Here is an 18,937-nt window from a genome sequence, read left to right as displayed (position 1 = left end):
TGAGTGCCTTTGGGGGAAAAGCACATACACACACATCTCACCCAGTGTGGTTCTCTTCTTTCAAGATCAGGCCACTCCTTCCCCATTTCTGGCTATTTTAAGTTGATCTCCAGTGCCTTTACATAGCTTTAAAATGTTTTTCCTGTCTGCAGGAGGGTTAATCTGATACAAACATTTCTGCCATTATTGGAAGCAGAACTCTTTGAGTCGAGTTATATTTTATTCAGCAAATACTGATTACTTCATAAATTTATCTTTAAAACAGTGAATTTTATTTTAAAAATACTTATGTTGTGTTTGTATGAATAGTAAATGTTTGTGGAATTAGACAATGCAAAAGAAATAACAAATCTAGAGCCCAGAATTTATATGCACCAATATTTAAATCTGTACACGAATTTCTAATGCTCTGTTTTTTCATATATATTTCGAAATAATTTTTGCTTAGATTATAAGAATAAAACAAGTTGGTAAATTTTTTAAGGTTTACCTTGTTTAAAAGAAAAACAGCTAGGCATGGTGGCTCACACCTGTAATCTCAGCACTTTGGGAGGCCAAGGCAGACGGATCAGTTAAGGTCAGGAGTTCAAGACCAGCCTGGCCAACATGGTGAAACCCTGTCTCTACTAAAAATACAAAAAATTAGCCGGGCGTGGTGGCACATGTCTGTAATCCCAGCTACTTGGTAGGCTGAGGCAGGAGAATCACTTGAACCTGAGAAGTGCAGGTTACAGTGAGCCGAGATTGTGCCACTGCACTCCAGCTTGGGAGACAGAGTAAGACTCCGTCTCAAAAAAAAAAAAAAAAGAAACGAAAAACAAAAAACTGACTTTATAGTATCGATGGAGAGTTATATATCTCTACTATTTTCCCCATTTTTTCTTAAATTTTACGTATTTTCTTTCCAAAGAATAATAGTTGATCAAAATCAGATTCTTTAAAATATCTGTTCATGCTGATATAAATAAACAAGTGAGTAAATAAACAAATGAGGAGTGAAATCACAGCTTTTCCTCACAGAAGAATTCCAGTTAATAAATGTGGAAGGAAAGACAAAAATAATAAATTCACTATTAGAATACACAGTAAAAATTACCATAGGCATGATTCTACAATGGATGCTAAAATTAGAAGCTGAGATTCAAGTAGAAACAGAATATTTGCATAGTCTCAAAGTATTTTGCCATATATATATATATATATATATATATATATATGTATTCAGTAATTCCTAAGGGAAAAATAATGTTTATACTGGAGAATCTTGGCAGACATGTCCTTAGCTATATAATCAAGGCTAACATCACCAGAAATATCAACATACCTTCTGATTTGATGCAGTGAGAAGGGCACATCACCTCTAAAGTATCTTTCTCCAAAATAACCTCAGTCTGATCATGAGAAAACATCAGACAAACCCAACTTGAGGCACAGTCTGTAGATTAACTGATCAGTGCTGTTTAGCAGTATCAGTCGTGAAAGACAAGGAAAGACTGAGGGATTGTTCAAAATAAGAGGAGCCCTAAGAGACATGACAAATAAATGCAATGTGGAATCCTAGATTAGATGCTGAACAGAAAAAGGGCATTAGTGGAAAAACGTGAAACCTGAGTTAAGTTCTGTACTTTATATAGTACCAAGTTAATTTCTTAGTTTTGATAAATGTTCTGTGATTATGTAAGACATTAACATATGGGTAACCTGGGTGACGAGTATATAAGAAATATTTATTTTTTCTTTTTTTAAAGAGATGGTATCTTGATTTGTTGCCCAGGCTAAAGTACAGTGGCATAATCATAGCTCCCCGCAGTCTTCAACTCCCAGGCTCAGTCAGTCCTCCCGAGTAGCCAGGACTACAGACCTGTGCTGCCACGCCCAGTTCGTTTTTTTTTTTTTTAAATAGAAATGTGGGCTTGTATGGAACTCCTGGTTTCAAGTAACCCTCCTGCCTCTACCTCCCAAAGTGCTGGTATTATAGGCATGAGCCACTGTTCTTGACCTTTACTATTTTTGTACTTGTTCCATAAATCTAAAATTATCTCAAAATGTTAAAAAATTGAATTCTTTCTTACTGTTGGTTTTAAGTGTGTCTTAAGATTTTTCTTCTTAAATCCAACACAAACATTTATAGCAATGGTTCCCGAAGAGTGTTGCTGGATCAGCAGCACTAATGTAAACTGGGGCCTTATTAAAAATGCAAATATTCAGAAGCTCTGGGGATGGAACCTAGCAATCTATGTTTGTTTTGTTTCATTTTGTTTTGAGACAGAGTCTTGCTCTGTCACCCACGCTGGAGTGCAGTGGCGCAATCTCGGCTCACTGCAGCCTCTGCTTCCCAGGTTCAAATGATTCTTCTGCCTCAGCCTCCTGAGTAGCTGGATTACAGGCACGCGGCACCATGTCTGGCTAAATTTTTTTTTTGGTTTCTTTAGTAGAGACGGGGTTTCACCATGTTGGCCAGGCTGGTCTCAAACTTCTGATCTCAAGTGATCCACCTGCCTTCACCTCCCAAAGTGCTGGGATTACAGGTGTTAGCCACCGGGCCCCACTGAGATCTGTGTTTTAACAAGCCCTCCTTCCAGATGATTTTGATGCACACTAAAGTTTGATAAACATGATTTATACCATCAGTAAAAACTTAAGACTAAAAGGAAACATTTCTATTAATATATTGTCCAGTAATGACTAATAAGTTTGCTTTTCATGAAGTATAACTATAGTTTTACCAATGTTTTGTTTTGTTTTTGGTAAGGATGGGGCCTCGCTCTGTTGCTCGAGCTGATCTCAAACTCCTAGGCTCAAGTGATTCCCCTGCCTCGGCGTACCAAAGTGCTGGGATCACAGGCGTGAGCCACCATGCCCAGTTACCACCAATTTTTAAAATCCATTTCCTATGATTTTTCCTATTTTATTTAGAGACAGTGTCTTGCTCTGTTGCCCAGGCTGGAGTGCAGTGGCGTGATCTCGGCTCACTACAACCTCCATCTCCTGGGCTCAAGCGATTCTCCTGCCTCAGCTTCCTGAGTAGCTGGAACTATAGGTACCCACCACCATGCCCGACTAATTTTTTGTATTTTAGTAGAGACAGGGTTTCACCACATTGCCCAAGATGCCCAGGGTGGCATCTTCCCTCCTTGGCTTCCCAAAGTGAGGCTTACAGGCGTGAGCCACCGCAGCTGGCCTGATTTTTCTATTTTATCTCCTGAACATTACCAGATGTACTTAAGGGATAACTTCTAAGGTCTAGATAGGCCCAGTGAGGCTGCTCATGCCTGTAATCCCAGCACTTTGGGAGGCCGAGGTGGGTGGGTCACCTGAGGTCAGGAGTTCAAGACCAGCCTGACCAACGTGATGAAACCCCATCTCTACTAAAAATACAAAAAATTAGCTGGGCATGGTGGCGGGCGCCTGTAAGCCCAGCTACTCGGGAGACTGAGGCAGGAGAATCGCTTGAACCTGGGAGGCAGAGTTTGTAGTGAGCTGAGATTGTGCCACTGCACTCCAGCCTTGGCAACAAGGCAAGACTCCATCTCAAAAAAAAATTTTAAAAAAGATGTAGGTAAATGTTGATTTATCTTTTTCTCAGTGTTCTTTCTTTCTTTCTTTCTTTCTTTCTTTCTTTTTTGAGACGGAGTCTTGCTCTGTCGCCCAGGCTGGAGTGCAGTGGCCAGATCTCAGCTCACTGCAAGCTCTGCCTCCCGGGTTTACGCCATTCTCCTGCCTCAGCCTCCCGAGTAACTGGGACTACAGGTGCCCGCCACATCGCCCGGCTAGTTTTTTTGTAGAGTTTTTGTAGTTTTTTAGTAGAGATGGGGTTTCACCGTGTTAGCCAGGATGGTCTTGATCTCCTGACCTCGTGATCCGCCCGTCTCGGCCTCCCAAAGTGCTGGGATTACAGGCTTGAGCCACCGCGCCCGGCCTTAGTGTTCTTTCAATTTTGGTTTCTTTTTTCTTTTTAAAGCCAAAAGTCAAAGCTTGTACTGATATTCTTTTAAAAATATTTCATGATTTGTTTTAAAATCTTTTTCTTTTTCTGGATAGTTTGAAATTTTTTCATTTATTGTTCTGAATAAGAAACATGTCAGCTGAACACGATGGCTCATCCCTGTAATCCCAGCACATTAGAAGCCTGAGGCAGGAGGATCACTTGAGCTCAGGAGTTCAAGACCAGCTTCGGCAACATGGCAAAACCCCGTCCCTACAAAAAAATACAAAAAATTAGCTGGGCGTGGTGGCATGCACCTATAGTCCCCCACCTACTCCAGAGGATCACTTGAGTCCCAGAGGCGTAGATTGCAGTGAGCCAAGATCTCACTGCTGTACTTCAGCTGGTGTGACAGAGTAAGACCCTATCTCAAAAAAAAAAAAAAAAGAGAGAAAGAAACATGTCCTCTGCAGGAGGCTGAGGCAGGAGAATCGCTTGAACCCCGGAGGTGGAGGTTACAGTGAGCCAAGATCACGCCACTGCACCCCAGCCTGGGCGACAGGGCAAGACTTCATCTCCTGGGGGGAAGGGGACGTGGGGGGAAGAAACATGCCCTCTAACTTCTTTCAGATCTTGATCGTTTTGAGAATTTAAAAGGAAACACAACAAAAATAAATCTTTTCTTAGAACAGTAACTGTTGTTTTAAACAGAACTGAGCTCTTCAAATTTGCATTTTAAAATGCTATATAATCAGTACCCTCACCTTCCGTTAATCGTTAATACAGTGAAGCCACTGCTGCTTACATACTTGTTCATGGGCACATCAGTGGCTTTTGTGGGCTCTATCTTTGCCCTCCTCCTTTTCTAACTTACCTCTCAGTTCCCATAAGTCTTAATTTATAGATAAAATCTATTTGTGTTTTGACTTGAGAAATAGAGCAGAATATGAAAACAGTATATGGCAGTATTTCAATATTTTAAAAACCTGTTTCCAACAAATTCTTTTTACAGACGTACAACAGCTGTGCCAGACTCTGCTTAAACCAAGAAACAGTATGTTTAGCAAGCACTGCTATGAAGACTGAGAATTGTGTGGCCAAAGTAAGTAATATTGCTCATCAATGTATATTATACCACACCATAACAGTACCATATCTGTAGACATCTTTACCCAGTATTGCTTAAGGACTATTACAGGATTATATATTTAAGAAAAAAATATAAACAGGCATCATTTTATCTAGAACAGATTGCAAGTTAGATTCTCCACCTCTTAATTGCAACAGAATCTTTTGCTTATGAATTCTGGTCACACTTTAGACTGATTCACATTTGTTTCTTGACACTAGTTGTAGATTATCACATATCAGTAAGATTTGTATAAGATAATGTACAATTGTTTTGACAAGTTTATGGTTTTTAAATGCAGTTATGTATAGAGTACATCACATTGCAAGGATTGTGAAATATGCTGTAGGCAACCCAATTATTATATCACTGTTGTTATTTATTGAGTGGCTAATGTTAGAAATACTGCTTTTGATGATCTTGATCCACATGGACAAGTATGTTTAGTCATGTCTATGGGCTACCTCTTTTTCATGTATATATGTCATGTCTATAGCCTAGATGTAAAATTTATCTTAAATATTAGAGATCTGATGCTTTTTATATCTATCATAACTCACATTTTCCAAATATCTGTCATTACTAAGGAACTTTGACTTAAATTCAAGTGTCAGACATTTTATTTTAGGAATAAGTACTATTAAGTATGGACTTTGTTTCTTTTACTTGAATTATCTGCAAAAATATTGCCTTTATATCTATTCATAGATTTGTTACTGTTACAACATTCCCAATTGCAACTATTTTAGTTTAACCTATTTTATTGTAGACCCAGGCCCTCAGTTCCTTACTGTTATTATTAGAGCCAGGACTGGTATCATGTAGTTGCTATCCTTTGCTACAGAAATCTAAGGACAGTTGTCTTAGTCCATGTGGGCTGCTATAACAAAAATACTGTAAGCTGGGTGGCTTATAAACAAAACTAATTTTTTTCTTATAGGGGCTGAGAAGTCCAAGATCAGAGCATTAGCAGATTCAGTGTCTGGTGAGGGCTTACTCTCTGCTTCATAGATGGTGCCTTCTCACTGCATCCTCACATGATAGAAGAGACTAGCTAGATATATGAGATCTCTTTTTTAAGGGCACTAATCCCATTTACAAGGGGTCTGCCTTCATGAATTTGGGAGAATACAAACATTCAGAACATAGCAAAAGCAGAGTTTTTGTTTATTTTTTCTTAAAACATTTAATAGTCTCTGGGCCTGCTCTATCAACTGGAAATATATCACACAAAATATAACCATTGAAATCATACATATAAGAAATATCAGAATTTATTTCAAATTATAGTTTAAAAAGGTAGAGTTCATCAGTTAAATGTCTCTTAAATTCAAATATGTTAATTTGCTACAAAATGTAATTATTATAAATTACATTTTTATTTTTTCAGTCATTTAGTCACAACTAACAAGTGCTAATTGACTCTATTTTGTTTTGTTTTATTTTATTTTTAGAGACAGGGTCTTGCTCTGTCGCCCAGGGTAGTGTGCAATGGCACAATCCTAGCCCAATGCAGCCTTTACCTCCTGGGCTCAAGCCCTGATCTTCCAGCCTCAGCCTCCCAAGTAGCTGAGAACACGGTCGCATGCCACCACACCCAGCTAATTTTTGGTTTTTGGTTTTTTAGAGGTGTTTTGTTTTGTTTTGTAGAGATGAGGTGTTGCTGTATTGCCTAGGCTGGTCTCGAACTCCCGGCCTCAAGTGATCCCCCAGACCTGCCAAAGAGTTGGGATTACAAGCGTGAGCCACTGCACTCAGCCCGAGTCTCCTTTATATCCTGCTTTTGTGCATGGAAACAGAGGAGTACACAGTTATTTGGGCCTTTAAAAATAAAAATATTCTTTTTTTTTTTTTTTTTTTTTTTTGGCCATGCTGCTCTTAGTTTCATCACAAGTGGGTGACTTCTGGCTAAATAAGGTAAAATTTTAGCATGAGCACCAATCCAAGGACAGGGTGATGATTTTAATGAGTTTCATTGAGAGCTGGCCAAGTGAGCATCTGTTCCTTTTGTTTTCTCCATACTTTGTAAGCCAGGATCTCTAATCTAAATAGGTTGGTGTGTGTCTATATGATGTGGAGTTTTTTGTTTTTGTTTTTTTTCTCCCACCCTCTGCTTTGGTGGTACATGGTTGGGAACCTTCTGCCCTCTAGCACAATGATGTAATCTCTTCCATGCTCTTGGGTCTTGAGTGAGAAAGTAAGTTTGCTCATTGCTGCTCATCAGTCTGTTTTACTTGCTCCCAGGTGGTGACCTTCTCATTGCATTGTTGCTTATTTTAACATTATTCTGACACCCATAACCTTTCATCGTCCTCTTAAATAATCTAATTTAATAATGATGTCTATCATTTCCTATTGGAACCCAGTTAAATCACTGGTTCATTTTTTTTGAGATGGAATCTCACTGTGTTGCCCAGGCTGGAGTACAGTGGTGCCATTTCAGCTCACTACAACCTCCATCTCCTGGGTTCAAGCCATTCGCCTGCCTGAGCCTCCTGAGTGGCTAGGATTACAGAAGCGTGTTACCACACCCAGCTAATTTTTGTATTTTTTAGTAGAAACAGGGTTTCACCACGTTGGCCAGGCTGGTCTCGAGCTTTTGAACTCAGGTGATCTGCCCGCCTCGGCCTCCCAAAGTGCTGGGATTACAGGTGTGAGCCACTGCGCCCGGCCAAATTTTTTCTTTTTTATTTACATGTGTTTTGTGTGTCTCATGATCCCTAACTGTTTCTGTTGGCCTCATTTATTGCTTGACCTTTGAATGGAATGACTTGTCATTATTTTGTTGGTCTGCAAGCTTGTACCTATTTCCTGTTCTTCACCTTTAGTCCTTAACTGAATAGTTTCATCTGCTACATTGATATGGCTACAGTGTTTTCTCAACTTGGTACAAGTGTCTGTTGTTGATTCAGATTATACTCCATTGTGGCTTAAACCATTTCCATGTGAGAACAACTATAATATAGCGATATCAGCCGTTTTTGTTCTCTAGTTCAAAGAGTGACTTTGGCTTGGCTAGAGATACTAAGTATAGTCCAAAACCTTATTATTGAGTACGGTTCATGTAAGTTTTAGAGAAGACATTAATACCATTTATTTCCCTAAAAGCACCAATGGTATTCTGTTTGGACCCCTATAATACCTTGATTGTAACTCTTTGCCAGAAATATCACAGTCTTACAATAGCTCTTTACGAAGAGTACCCATTAGTCCTCTGTAGAATACAAGAAAACAAAGCTATAAAACAAATTACAACCACCCTAAATTGGCAATAATCTTGTTAATCTTTAATTTGAAGAAACAGACCTAAGAAAAAATTTAAAACTAAAAATGAAAGAGGGTCTATTTTATCACTATAACTTAATCCAAGTAACATTTGGAAGCATTGAGATACCTTTTTTTTTTTTTTTTCAGAATTCTTTCTCCTGGTTATGGCCCTGTGTTTCATGAGATTTGTGTTTGGAGCATGATGAGCTCTGTGTTTATTGTAGCTTTAGATGGACAGTCATTATTAACTGTCAACTTAGTCTTTAAAATCCATAATTACATTGTGCTTATTAATTGTCAACCTTCATAATTTTTTTTAATTGGTAAAGAAAACTAACTGGAAGGCCGAAAGGCATTACTTTTTTATGTTATCTTGCTATTGGCTTTATTAAACCATTACTGCAAATTTTGGTCTTAGGTTTTTTTCCTAATTTACCCTTACCCATACCCACAAACAGATACACAAACACATGCAGTTAAAATTGAATTGTTTGAATACATCTATCCAGATTCCTGGCCCAGATAAGAGAAGTTTTTCCTCTTTATGTTTGGAAAATAAACCCCTTCAGTAGTCCTTTGTGGATGTTCTGTATTTTAGTTGTTGGTTGTTGTCACTGTTTTTTTATTTGCGACTAATAATCTGTTTGAAACTGACTGAGACAGAAAAATGTGATGTTCCTTTCCACTCACTCCAGATTTTGATAGAAGACTTGTTTTATTTATTTCCAAAATTATATCCGCAGGAAACAAGCTGTTTAAATTCAGATTATGCTGAAGCAAAATGGTCCTGGTATGAGAAGCAACGTGCTGTTTTACGAGCACAGAGTCCCTTTTCTCATAACTGATTGATAGTAAATATTTTCCTGAAGAATTATTGCCAACCATGAACAGTGCAACTGTTTCACTTTTTTTCTGTGCTACTTGCTGTACCAGCCATTGTCGGTAATTAAGATCTACAATTCACAATGCAGACGTTTGCACTTCCTCTGGGTCTGTGCTATTTATAAGGCATTTCAGCTGTTCAGAGTTTCTTTTGAGTTTTAAACTACATGTTAACAGGCTTCTTTAATATACCGTTCCACAAGTAGCATGTCAGATGGTCCGTTCTTCACACAGGCGCCTCTGTCAGGTCGAAACATTAGCTTTACGGAGAGCATACTAAAATATAACCATGTCATTGAGGCCGATGTGGTTGGAAAAACTCTGGAGTATAACATGTTACACACTGGGCTTATTGCTCTATCAAAAAGATAGGAATGAACTTCAGATGTAATATTCTTTTTAAAAATCTTAATATTCATATGAGCTTAATGTGTTAATTGGGTTACAGAGAAATTCACAGTTAAATGACTTTTCCAAGTTCACTTTGCATTAATAAGAGAAGCCAGGACACCTCTTATAGACAAGAGTTTGTGTGTTTGGCAGATTAAGGATGTAAGAATACATTTTCTTCTAGATGTGCGTGCCGTTTAAGAAGAATACAGACATGGGGCACCAAAACGGATCAGCAGATTGACTGCACATTTGTTGTGTAATCAGCTTCAGAAACCCTAAGTAGCATATGCCATTGGTTGAGGAAAGTGTAAACAGGAATCTTGGTCTAAAGTTGGTAAAATTTAAACCATTTTCAACCAAAAAGAGATTTAAAAAAAGTCCAGACCCCAGCCCAGAGTCTTTATGAATTATGCCCTAAAATGAGAGTAATCGCTTGTGCAGTCTTCTTGCTACCGGCACTCATTGTTGAACATACAAGAAAAAGAAACAAGAAACTGAAAGCTGTCAACAAAATGTGTTTAAAACTTTGCCCCGAGTGGGCATCAGACTGGCTGTTTTTAAGCCTGAAGTCCAGCCACATTGATTATGCACGTTGGCCACCAGCATCTTCCAGCAGAGCAGATCTGCTGAGAAAGGCAGGACCCAGGTTTTAGTGCTGATTCTGGATGGCCCTTGAATAGACAGAATATAGACAGCTTATAACAAAGCCATTCCAAGGCAGTTTTATTTTACAAATCTAAAACTTTCTGTAGTTCTTTTGAACTGCCATGTTTCTGTAAATTTCTTCAGTGAACTCTTTATGAACCTTTTTTTTTTTTTTTTTTTTAAATAGCAGCGCTTCAGCTGTTGGGAACCGCTGATATATCTGACTGAGGCACTTCAAGATGCTAGAACATATTCACATTTCTATCTAGCCAGGGAGCCAATAAGCTCGAGCTTGTCTTTGTGGATTGATCTAGATTAGCATGAGATGAGCCTAGTCAGTATCTTCCTCAGTGAAAAGGGAGAGGTTGGGGAAAAGATGGTTGAAAGAAGAAACTTCTTCGTCAAGAATTGACTGCAGTATTGCCTGCTGATGCATGTCGGATCATCAGCACAGAGAGATCACACGGCTTCTCCAAAAGTCAAACGATCAATTCGCCTCGTTTTGGCTCTGTACTTAATGCACAAACAGTGCGATCTGCAGGGCTGTAATTGCATTGTTAGGGCCAAGGAACAAGCCTGTGCCTTTTCAGCAGACAGCTGGCAGGGAGAGAGGCATGTTGTTAGGAAAGAGAGAGGCAAGGCAAATAAAATTACTGCTAACGCTCAGAGATCGGCAGGAGTCCTACTTGCCTAATCTTACCGGTGGGAGCAAGCGGCTGTTGTAATCCAATTATAGCAGCATAAGCAATTTGTTAGACACTCCGCATAATGTAACAATTTCCCAATAAACTCTGACTTGTAATAACGTCGGCAAGAGTCCGCATAAATCTGCCCGAATGGTGGGGGCTGGAGCATTCGGCTGGGGGCTTGTAATTGGCGCCATCAGCACGTTTTGCGGAGTGCAGTATGGTGCAGTCTTTTAGTGCAGGAATTTTAAGGAGAAAAGCGTGGCACACGTTTCTCAGGGAAAAAAAAGGAGGGGGGGACATTAAAAGGGGAACAGCAAGAAGGGCATACTCTTGCCTTCACATTACCTAGGAATCTTAGTGTAGAAAAAAAGCAGGAGGAAGCCATGTTTCCTCCTAATACTAAAGAGGGGAGGTGGGGGAAAGAGTGTGTGAATTAAATTCCTTTATTTAAAAGGCATCAGTTTCTGTTATTTATACCTTCATCTCCAGCCCCCTAAAATGCTGTTCAGGCAGCATTTAGCTAACATTTTTATAAAATGTTCATACTCAAGGCAAGCCTAGAAATGCCAAGTTTAAATCTGTTTTCTTCTGGAGTTAGCATTTTCTTTACAACATGAAAATATATATTCTTTATGACCAGGACAAATCTTGTAAAGATATTATCTCACTGAATATCAGACCTTTCTGTGGAGTTCTGACTTCTGCTTTAAGAAACTGTCACTTACTGAAGGGTTTAAATCTCAGCTTGTTTGCTTAGCTGCACTATTTTCTCATTCTGAAATATATTGTGACTATCTATGATAGTAAGATTAATAATCTTATTGAAATGTTACATTTTGTAAGAACATAGTATCATTTAAATTTATACTTGTGTGATCATTATAGAAATAATTTTGATTCCTAAGTAATAAAATTTCTGTTTTGGAAAAAATATTTGTTGTTATATGGGGCAAAATAAAGTCACCCTTATTAATAGATTAGCATTTGTAGTCACAGAATAGGGTTTCTTATTATATAAGGTATAGGAGGTGAAGCATGTTTATGGATTTGAGTTAATAGATTTTCATGCTACTGAATGTTTATTAAATGTTACCTACTTTCTTATGCCAACCCATTTCTTCATTGCTATATAATTTGTGTCAAAACCAACTATATGAAGAACAGGATTTTTCATAATGTCCTGTTGTTGTGGGTATTACCACAATAAATACTTACTTGCAGTATAAACATTTCCTTCTGCTGAAGCAAATGCAGCCTTCTTTGACTGGAGCTATATCAATAAACTGCAGTGCCTCTAATAAAGTCACTCAGTGTCTGGGTTTAACTAATGGCTGATTTTCATGGCTTTGACAGTGAGCTGTGTGCGTTATTTTCTCCTGATATTGTAAAAATAATGAGAGCAAATTAGAACAATCAGTTTACACAGATAGCTCCTGATTGGAGGCGATGGGCAATATGGCAGCAGGTAATCCATCTTCGGACTCCTGTCACATTAACTTCAACAGTGTGAAAAGATCAGGTGGAGTAAGCAGGGATCCTGCCCAATCGGAACACTGAAATTAATGAGAAGAACATTGTTCTGTGATCATCCTTTTAATTAGCAAGAGTGGAAACAGAGGGAATGATGAAGGCAGCACTGCAGCAGCACAATGTCAGGCACAGTTTCTGAAAAGGAAAGAAAAAAAAAATCTGTGTTTTATGTTACTTTTTTCTTGCTGTGTACAGGCATTATCTTTCCATTCTAGAGCTGGTTGCAGGCTTAAGAAATACTGCCTGCTTTCCAAAGTAATGCCAGAAATTTGGTTGATATATTAATAGTCTATAGATTATAATTCTATCAGGGGTCATTTATGATTTTGATTACCAGCATACTTTCTTTGGCATTGTACTCTGGGTTTTAAGTTTGATTTTTCTAAAAATTAGGTAACCAGAGGAATTATATTTTTTAAAGTTCTGCCTTGTTAGCCTCCTCTGTCCTCATCACTCCAATTTAAAGTTTTCCTTGCGCCAGGCGCAGTGGCTCAAGCCTGTAATCCCAGCACTTTGGGAGGCCGAGATGGGCGGATCACAAGGTCAGGAGATCGAGACCATCCTGGCTAACCCGGTGAAACCCCGTCTCTACTAAAAAAATACAAAAAACTAGCTGGGCGAGGTGGCGGGCGCCTGTAGTCCCAGCTACTCGGGAGACTGAAGCAGGAGAATGGCGTAAACCCGGGAGGCGGAGCTTGCAGTGAGCTGAGACTCCACTGCACTCCAGCCTAGGCGACAGAGCAAGACTCCGTCTCAAAAAAAAAATAAAATAAAAATAAAAAAATAAAAAATAAAGTTTTCCTTGCAAGTAACGTGACAGTTTTCTGGTTTGGAGCATTTCTGTCACTTTGGGTTATTTAAAAGAGGAGCAAAATCCAGGCAGCTAGCTATGGTATATTTAAATTATATTCCTTTCCTGATTCTGTTTATTAAAAATTTGCTGTGTTGTTTTTCTATTACCTATGCTATTGACTTCTCAGTGTTGGGCTGTGTTATTTCAATTTATGTAACTGAGAACTGAAAATCAAGTAAGGTGTTTATAGGAGGAAGAGGGAGAAAATCTAGGCATTAACTGAGAGTAAAGGCTGATTCATCCATTCAAAGCTCAAATATACTAAAATTGTAACCTTGTTAATCAAAGGGTATAAGGTTATAGAAGACATAAATAAGCAAAATTTTCTGAACCAAATCAGCTTCTGTTTCCTAGACCTTTTTGGAAGGCTTTAACTTTGGGAAAGTATATGAGGCCATCATGATTTGCAGTGTGTTAGTCTTTATATTTTAGACTTAGTGGCTTACTATAAAAACAAGTAATATGTTACAGGCTATGTAAATGAATTCAAATATCTTCCAAAGATACACAAAATACTTTTTTCTTGATATTAATAATTAACTTAGGCATTTATTTGAAGTACTAATATGCAAAAGCTGGTTACCAAGTACCCACCTGAGTACAGAATTGGTAGGAAAGAGCCTAAAGTTAGTGTGAAATATTTAGGTTAGGTATAAGGTGATCTTTTCTCATAGGACTTTTTTTCACAATATTTATAACTAATGTAGATTATATGTATCATAATATGTATAACTCTCTAGGCTTTCGGGGCTAAGATACTGCATTTACAGAAACTTAAGTCTCTAATATTATTCCTCTATGTGAAACCCACTGAACAAAAGTACCTCATTTCTCCCTAGTACCATCGCCCTACCCTCTTCCCTGAAAAAACTTAGGATTCTGTTAGAACAGAAATCTGATTTTTTGTCATGTTTTGTTTTGACTAGATAGTGAGATTTTCCTGAAAACATTCATTTAGACTTGTATGTACCAACATTTTAGAATCAGTGATGTAATACCAAATAGTATCTAGGACTCCCCCAGACAACTCTTTTTTTTTTCTTTCCCAGAATCAAGAAATAAAAGCAACCCAGATAACTCTTTAATAGACTGATCCTACTGTGTATATTAATATTTAAAGTCCACTTGTTATTATTTTGCAGATCCTTTTCTGCATTCCTTAATCTGAAAGAGAGATTTTTATTCTTAATACTTGTATGGATTTTTGTGGCTTTTTATGGATTTTTATAGTTTGACAGTTTCAAAAGCCTAGGTTCATAAGCTCTCCATGAATAAATATGTTCTTAGTCATATGGTGTAAAAAGATCACTTACAAAGCTTGTGAAACCTGAGCTTTCCTTTTGAACCTTTTACTGCCCATGAGCTCAGGAACCATACATGTAAAATTTTATTCTTGTGTCATGACTTCAGCTTATGAGGGAAATGAGCTATGAATTTAAATGACTCTTCTACTCTATACCAAGTATGTTTCTATGAAAATAAAAATGTATTTTTTCCTTTTTCCTAAAAGGAAAGTTCCATCTGACTAGTGTTTCTGCCGGTATTTGTTCCCATTGTTAAAAGATTTGTTTCTTAAGATTAACATTAAAATAGACATCCTGTTTTTGAAGGCATCTCTTTTTGTTTATACTGTAATCCCAAAAATGTCCAACTGGCTGGATGGCCAAGAAACTCCCTTTTAATTTCCTAATAGATCTAAAGTTAACAAGTCACCTTAAAGTCTACTAATTCCAGGCCGGGCGCGGTGCCTCAAGCCTGTAATCCCAGCACTTTGGGAGGCCGAGACGGGCGGATCACGAGGTCAGGAGATCGAGACCATCCTGGCTAACACGGTAAAACCCCGTCTCTACTAAAAGCTACAAAAAACTAGCCGGGCGAAGTGGTGGGCGCCTGTAGTCCCAGCTACCCGGGAGGCTGAGACAGGAGAATGGCGTGAACCCGGGAGGCGGAGCTTGCAGTGAGCTGAGATCCGGCCACAGCACTCCAGCCTGGGTGACAGAGCGAGACTCCGTCTCAAAAAAAAAAAAAAACAAAAAAAAAAAACAAAAAAAAAAAACCTACTAATTCCAATAAGTTCACCTTGTAGAAATTTTCATTAGTCTAGTCCTTTGGCACTTACCCAGTACAGCCTTAATTAAAGTTCTTATGCATGTGACCAGTTGTATCTATTATAAAGGTTATTATAATTGTAAGTTTTCACTCCCACCCCCATTTTTTGTTTCGGGGTGTGTTTCCATATAAAGATTGAAAAAGTCCATTTTCTTTCTCATGTATCTTCAAGATGGAAGACCTTTTCTCTCCCTCCCTCCCTCCCTTCTTTCCTTCCTTCCTTCCTTTTCAGTTTTATACTACTCAGAAGTTTGAGGAGGGGAGAGAATACATTAAAATGTATTGAGCCCCAATGTTCAGGCACTATATAGTGCTAGCTATGTGTTACTTATTTGGATTCTCATGTGAACCTGGTGAGATGGACAGGACCCCACTTTACAAACGAGGAACAAGAAGCTTAGATACGTTAAACCTTTTCCAAATTTTCACTTCTTTAAATTATAGAGTCAAGTTTTGAACTAAGATCTGACTTCAGAGTTAAGCTCACTAGATTGCCTTTCAAGTAATATTTGGAAGCCTGTGCACCTCTCCTACCAGGATACTTCCCCCGTCGCATTGTGTAGCACCTATAGCTTTTCTCCATTTGATTTCTATAGCACTTTGACATCTAGTAAATGTTATTTTCTCGTCTTTCTCCTCTTCCCACCTCTTGCTGCTTGTATATCTTGTTCAGGCTGAACTGAGAGAAGTAGTGTATTCAGAAAACTTAGAACTATCTCTTTTCGGCTGGGTGTGGTGCCTCACACCTGTAATCCCAGCACTTTGGGAGGCCTAGGCGGGTGGATCACTTGAGGTTCAAGACCAGCCTGGCCAATGTGGTGAAACCCTATCTCTACTAAAAATACAAAAATTAGCTGGGCGTGGTGGCTGCACCTGTGGTCCCAGCTACTCAGGAGGCTGAGGTGAGGAGAATCACTTGAACCTGGGAGGCAGAGGTTGCAGTGGGCCAAGATCACACCACTGCACACCAGCCTGGGTGAACAAGTGAGACTGTGTCTCAAAAAAAAGGAACTGTCTCTTTTCTGGGTTACCTAGTCAGTAATTCCATGTAGCTTAAATAGTCACCTGCCTTATTAACATAGTATGCACATCTTTCAAGGGTCTAAGATGACTTCATGGCTCCATATTACGTTGTTCTGTATGTAAAATGACTGAGATAATGTTAGACAACTGGTTCAGGGTGGTGACTTACTTTAGTAATTGTTAGAAGTTGTTTTAGAATACAGATCTTATCCTGTTGTCTATGTCACAATTTGTAGTGTAAGCATGCACTGGCAGTCCTTTCATACCAACACATTGTTTTTCCCACTTAAACTTGGTTATTAATTTTGTCAATTAAAAAAATGTCCCTTGGCCTGGGGTGGCTCACACTTGTAATCCCAGTACTTTGGGAGGCTGAGGTGGGAGGAACACCTGAGGTCAGGAGTTCAAGACCAGCCTGGCCAATGTGCTGAAATCCTGTTTCTACTAAAACTACAAAAAAATTAGCTGGGTGTGGTGGCAGGCGCCTGTAAGCCCAGCTACCAGGGAGGCTGAGGCAGGAGAATTGCTTGAACCCGGGGAGGCGGACGTTGCAGTGAACCAAGATCATGCCACTGCACTCCAGCCTGGGTGACAGAGTAAGTAAGACTCTATCTCAAAAAAAAAAAAAAAAAAAGTCTCTTAAGATTTCAGGTCTGTCTGATTACACTTCAGTAAATATTTTTATATTTTGATTCATGCTTCTAGATGGTTCAGTGATTGTGAAGACTTGATGAGGTTATGAGAATTTAGTTGGACCTTGAAATCCTGTGTCTCAGAGAAAAGGCTTGGGACAGGGATGAGTGATTAGAAGAAATAGGTGTTTTTAAAGCAAATGAAAACAAAGCAAACAAACATGATTACTGTTGTGTGTGTATGTGTAGTTGGTTTTGTTTTTTTTTTTTGTTTTTTTTTGTTTTTTTTTTGAACTCCCTGGGTATTCTCTAATGGAAAGGTTAGAAATGTTTGACAGTTAAGGATGGCATAAATTTTCCACACAGACTCATAAAAGTATGTAAGAAGCACTTGCTCAACGTGGAGCACTAAGACCGTGACAAACAGGAACAGTAAAATATTTCTAGAATAATAAACACTAATTTATGTTTTATACCTCAAACATCACTTCTCTAATCCACATTTTCTAGGAATATCTAAGAGCATAAGAAATTTAATTATACAGTTTTGGGTTTTTTTTTTTTTTTTTAATGTGGGAGCAAGCCAAAAGGGAAATATAGAGAGAAAACCATGCTTAAAAAGAAATGGTTCCTACAGTGTTAACTATGGAGTCTGTAGCGTGACTCTGTAATGGAATATCATGGCGGGGGGTATAATACTGTAAATAAGATGAATATGCCACTTGTGGATTAATGGGTAACCTAAAGAGTGCTTTTATTTACATCTATGTGTGACGTTCATTTTCAGTTTGTATATTTTTCTCTTATTTTTGTGATTGTAGTATTTACAAACCTGGCATTTTAGTTATGGAACTTTCTACTGATTTTTTAAAAAATCTGTTTCCATGAATCTTGCTCCATATTTATTTTTGTAGTATTAATATAGTGTCATTTTAGACTTTAAAATTGATAGATTGAAGGCGTTTTCTTTAACCTTTTCTTTAGATAATAAGGAGACGAGGTAGTTTCTGAAATGTATTAAGCTCATAAAATAGAGCTGTTTTTAATTTTTTTCTTATGAAAGATGGAGTATAGATACCACGAGTGTCCAGATTATAGCAGATTCCATTTGCAGTGATAGTTTTTTGGATATGGTATGCTTTTCAAAGGTTTAGGTACTAAGTAATATAAACTTGAATACATCTAGCCTGGGACACCAGAGGAGCCACTATCTCAACATTATAACATGCAATAAAGGTAAATATTAAGTAAGATTTTATAAAACTGATTTTTTTAGTCAGCAGTTTTGGTTGCTGTTGATTGCAAATTACTAGTATTATTTAGTGCTCTTGAAACTTCTAAAGTTGGAGGTTTCAATTGTTAGTTACTTCCTGCTTTCCTTCAATAGAAAATGTGTAGTAAAGGTTATTTATAAAAGACTAATTGTATCCAAAGCTAAATGGTCTTATTATAGAGTTTATATAGGGTTTATTTTCACTTGCACAGGTAGATTCTCAAAATGTATTTGAATGTGAATGACTTCAAACAAAAAAACGTGAAAAAATTTTTAAAAAGTACTAAAATCCAAAGATTTTGTCATCAAATTTGACAGCCTTTTTGTACCATTACAGATATTTATTGAATATTTATGATGTACTAGGCATATACATTTTCTCTGAAATAATCACAATAGTCTCATTGTGTTGAACCCTATTTTACACACAAATGAAGTAGAATTCAGATTAAGTAATTTGCCCAAGGTCATACTGTATGTTGCAGAGCTAGAATTTGAACCCAGACCATCTGGCCCCATGGCCCTGTGCTTTCAAACCATGGTGTTTGTGAATTTTAGTACATAGAAATTAGGGTAGATGTAGCAAA

At 38.0% G+C, this 18,937-nt stretch overlaps 1 protein-coding gene across 2 annotated transcripts in view; it reads left to right on the top strand.

Moving 5' to 3' along the window:
- BTRC (beta-transducin repeat containing E3 ubiquitin protein ligase) overlaps nt 1-18,937 on the top strand; it is a 202,300-nt gene that overhangs the window by 118,348 nt on the left and 65,015 nt on the right. For both annotated transcript variants that reach the window (XM_010356122.2, XM_010356124.2), the window contains one exon: nt 4,938-5,027. In XM_010356122.2, coding sequence (XP_010354424.1) covers nt 4,938-5,027 — 90 coding nt within the window. The remainder of the gene's footprint in view (nt 1-4,937; nt 5,028-18,937) is intronic.

The sequence above is a fragment of the Rhinopithecus roxellana genome, chromosome 11 (genome assembly GCF_007565055.1).
Source record: "Rhinopithecus roxellana isolate Shanxi Qingling chromosome 11, ASM756505v1, whole genome shotgun sequence".
Taxonomy (NCBI): Eukaryota; Metazoa; Chordata; class Mammalia; order Primates; family Cercopithecidae; genus Rhinopithecus; species Rhinopithecus roxellana.
This window is presented reverse-complemented; position numbering and strand designations above follow the sequence as displayed.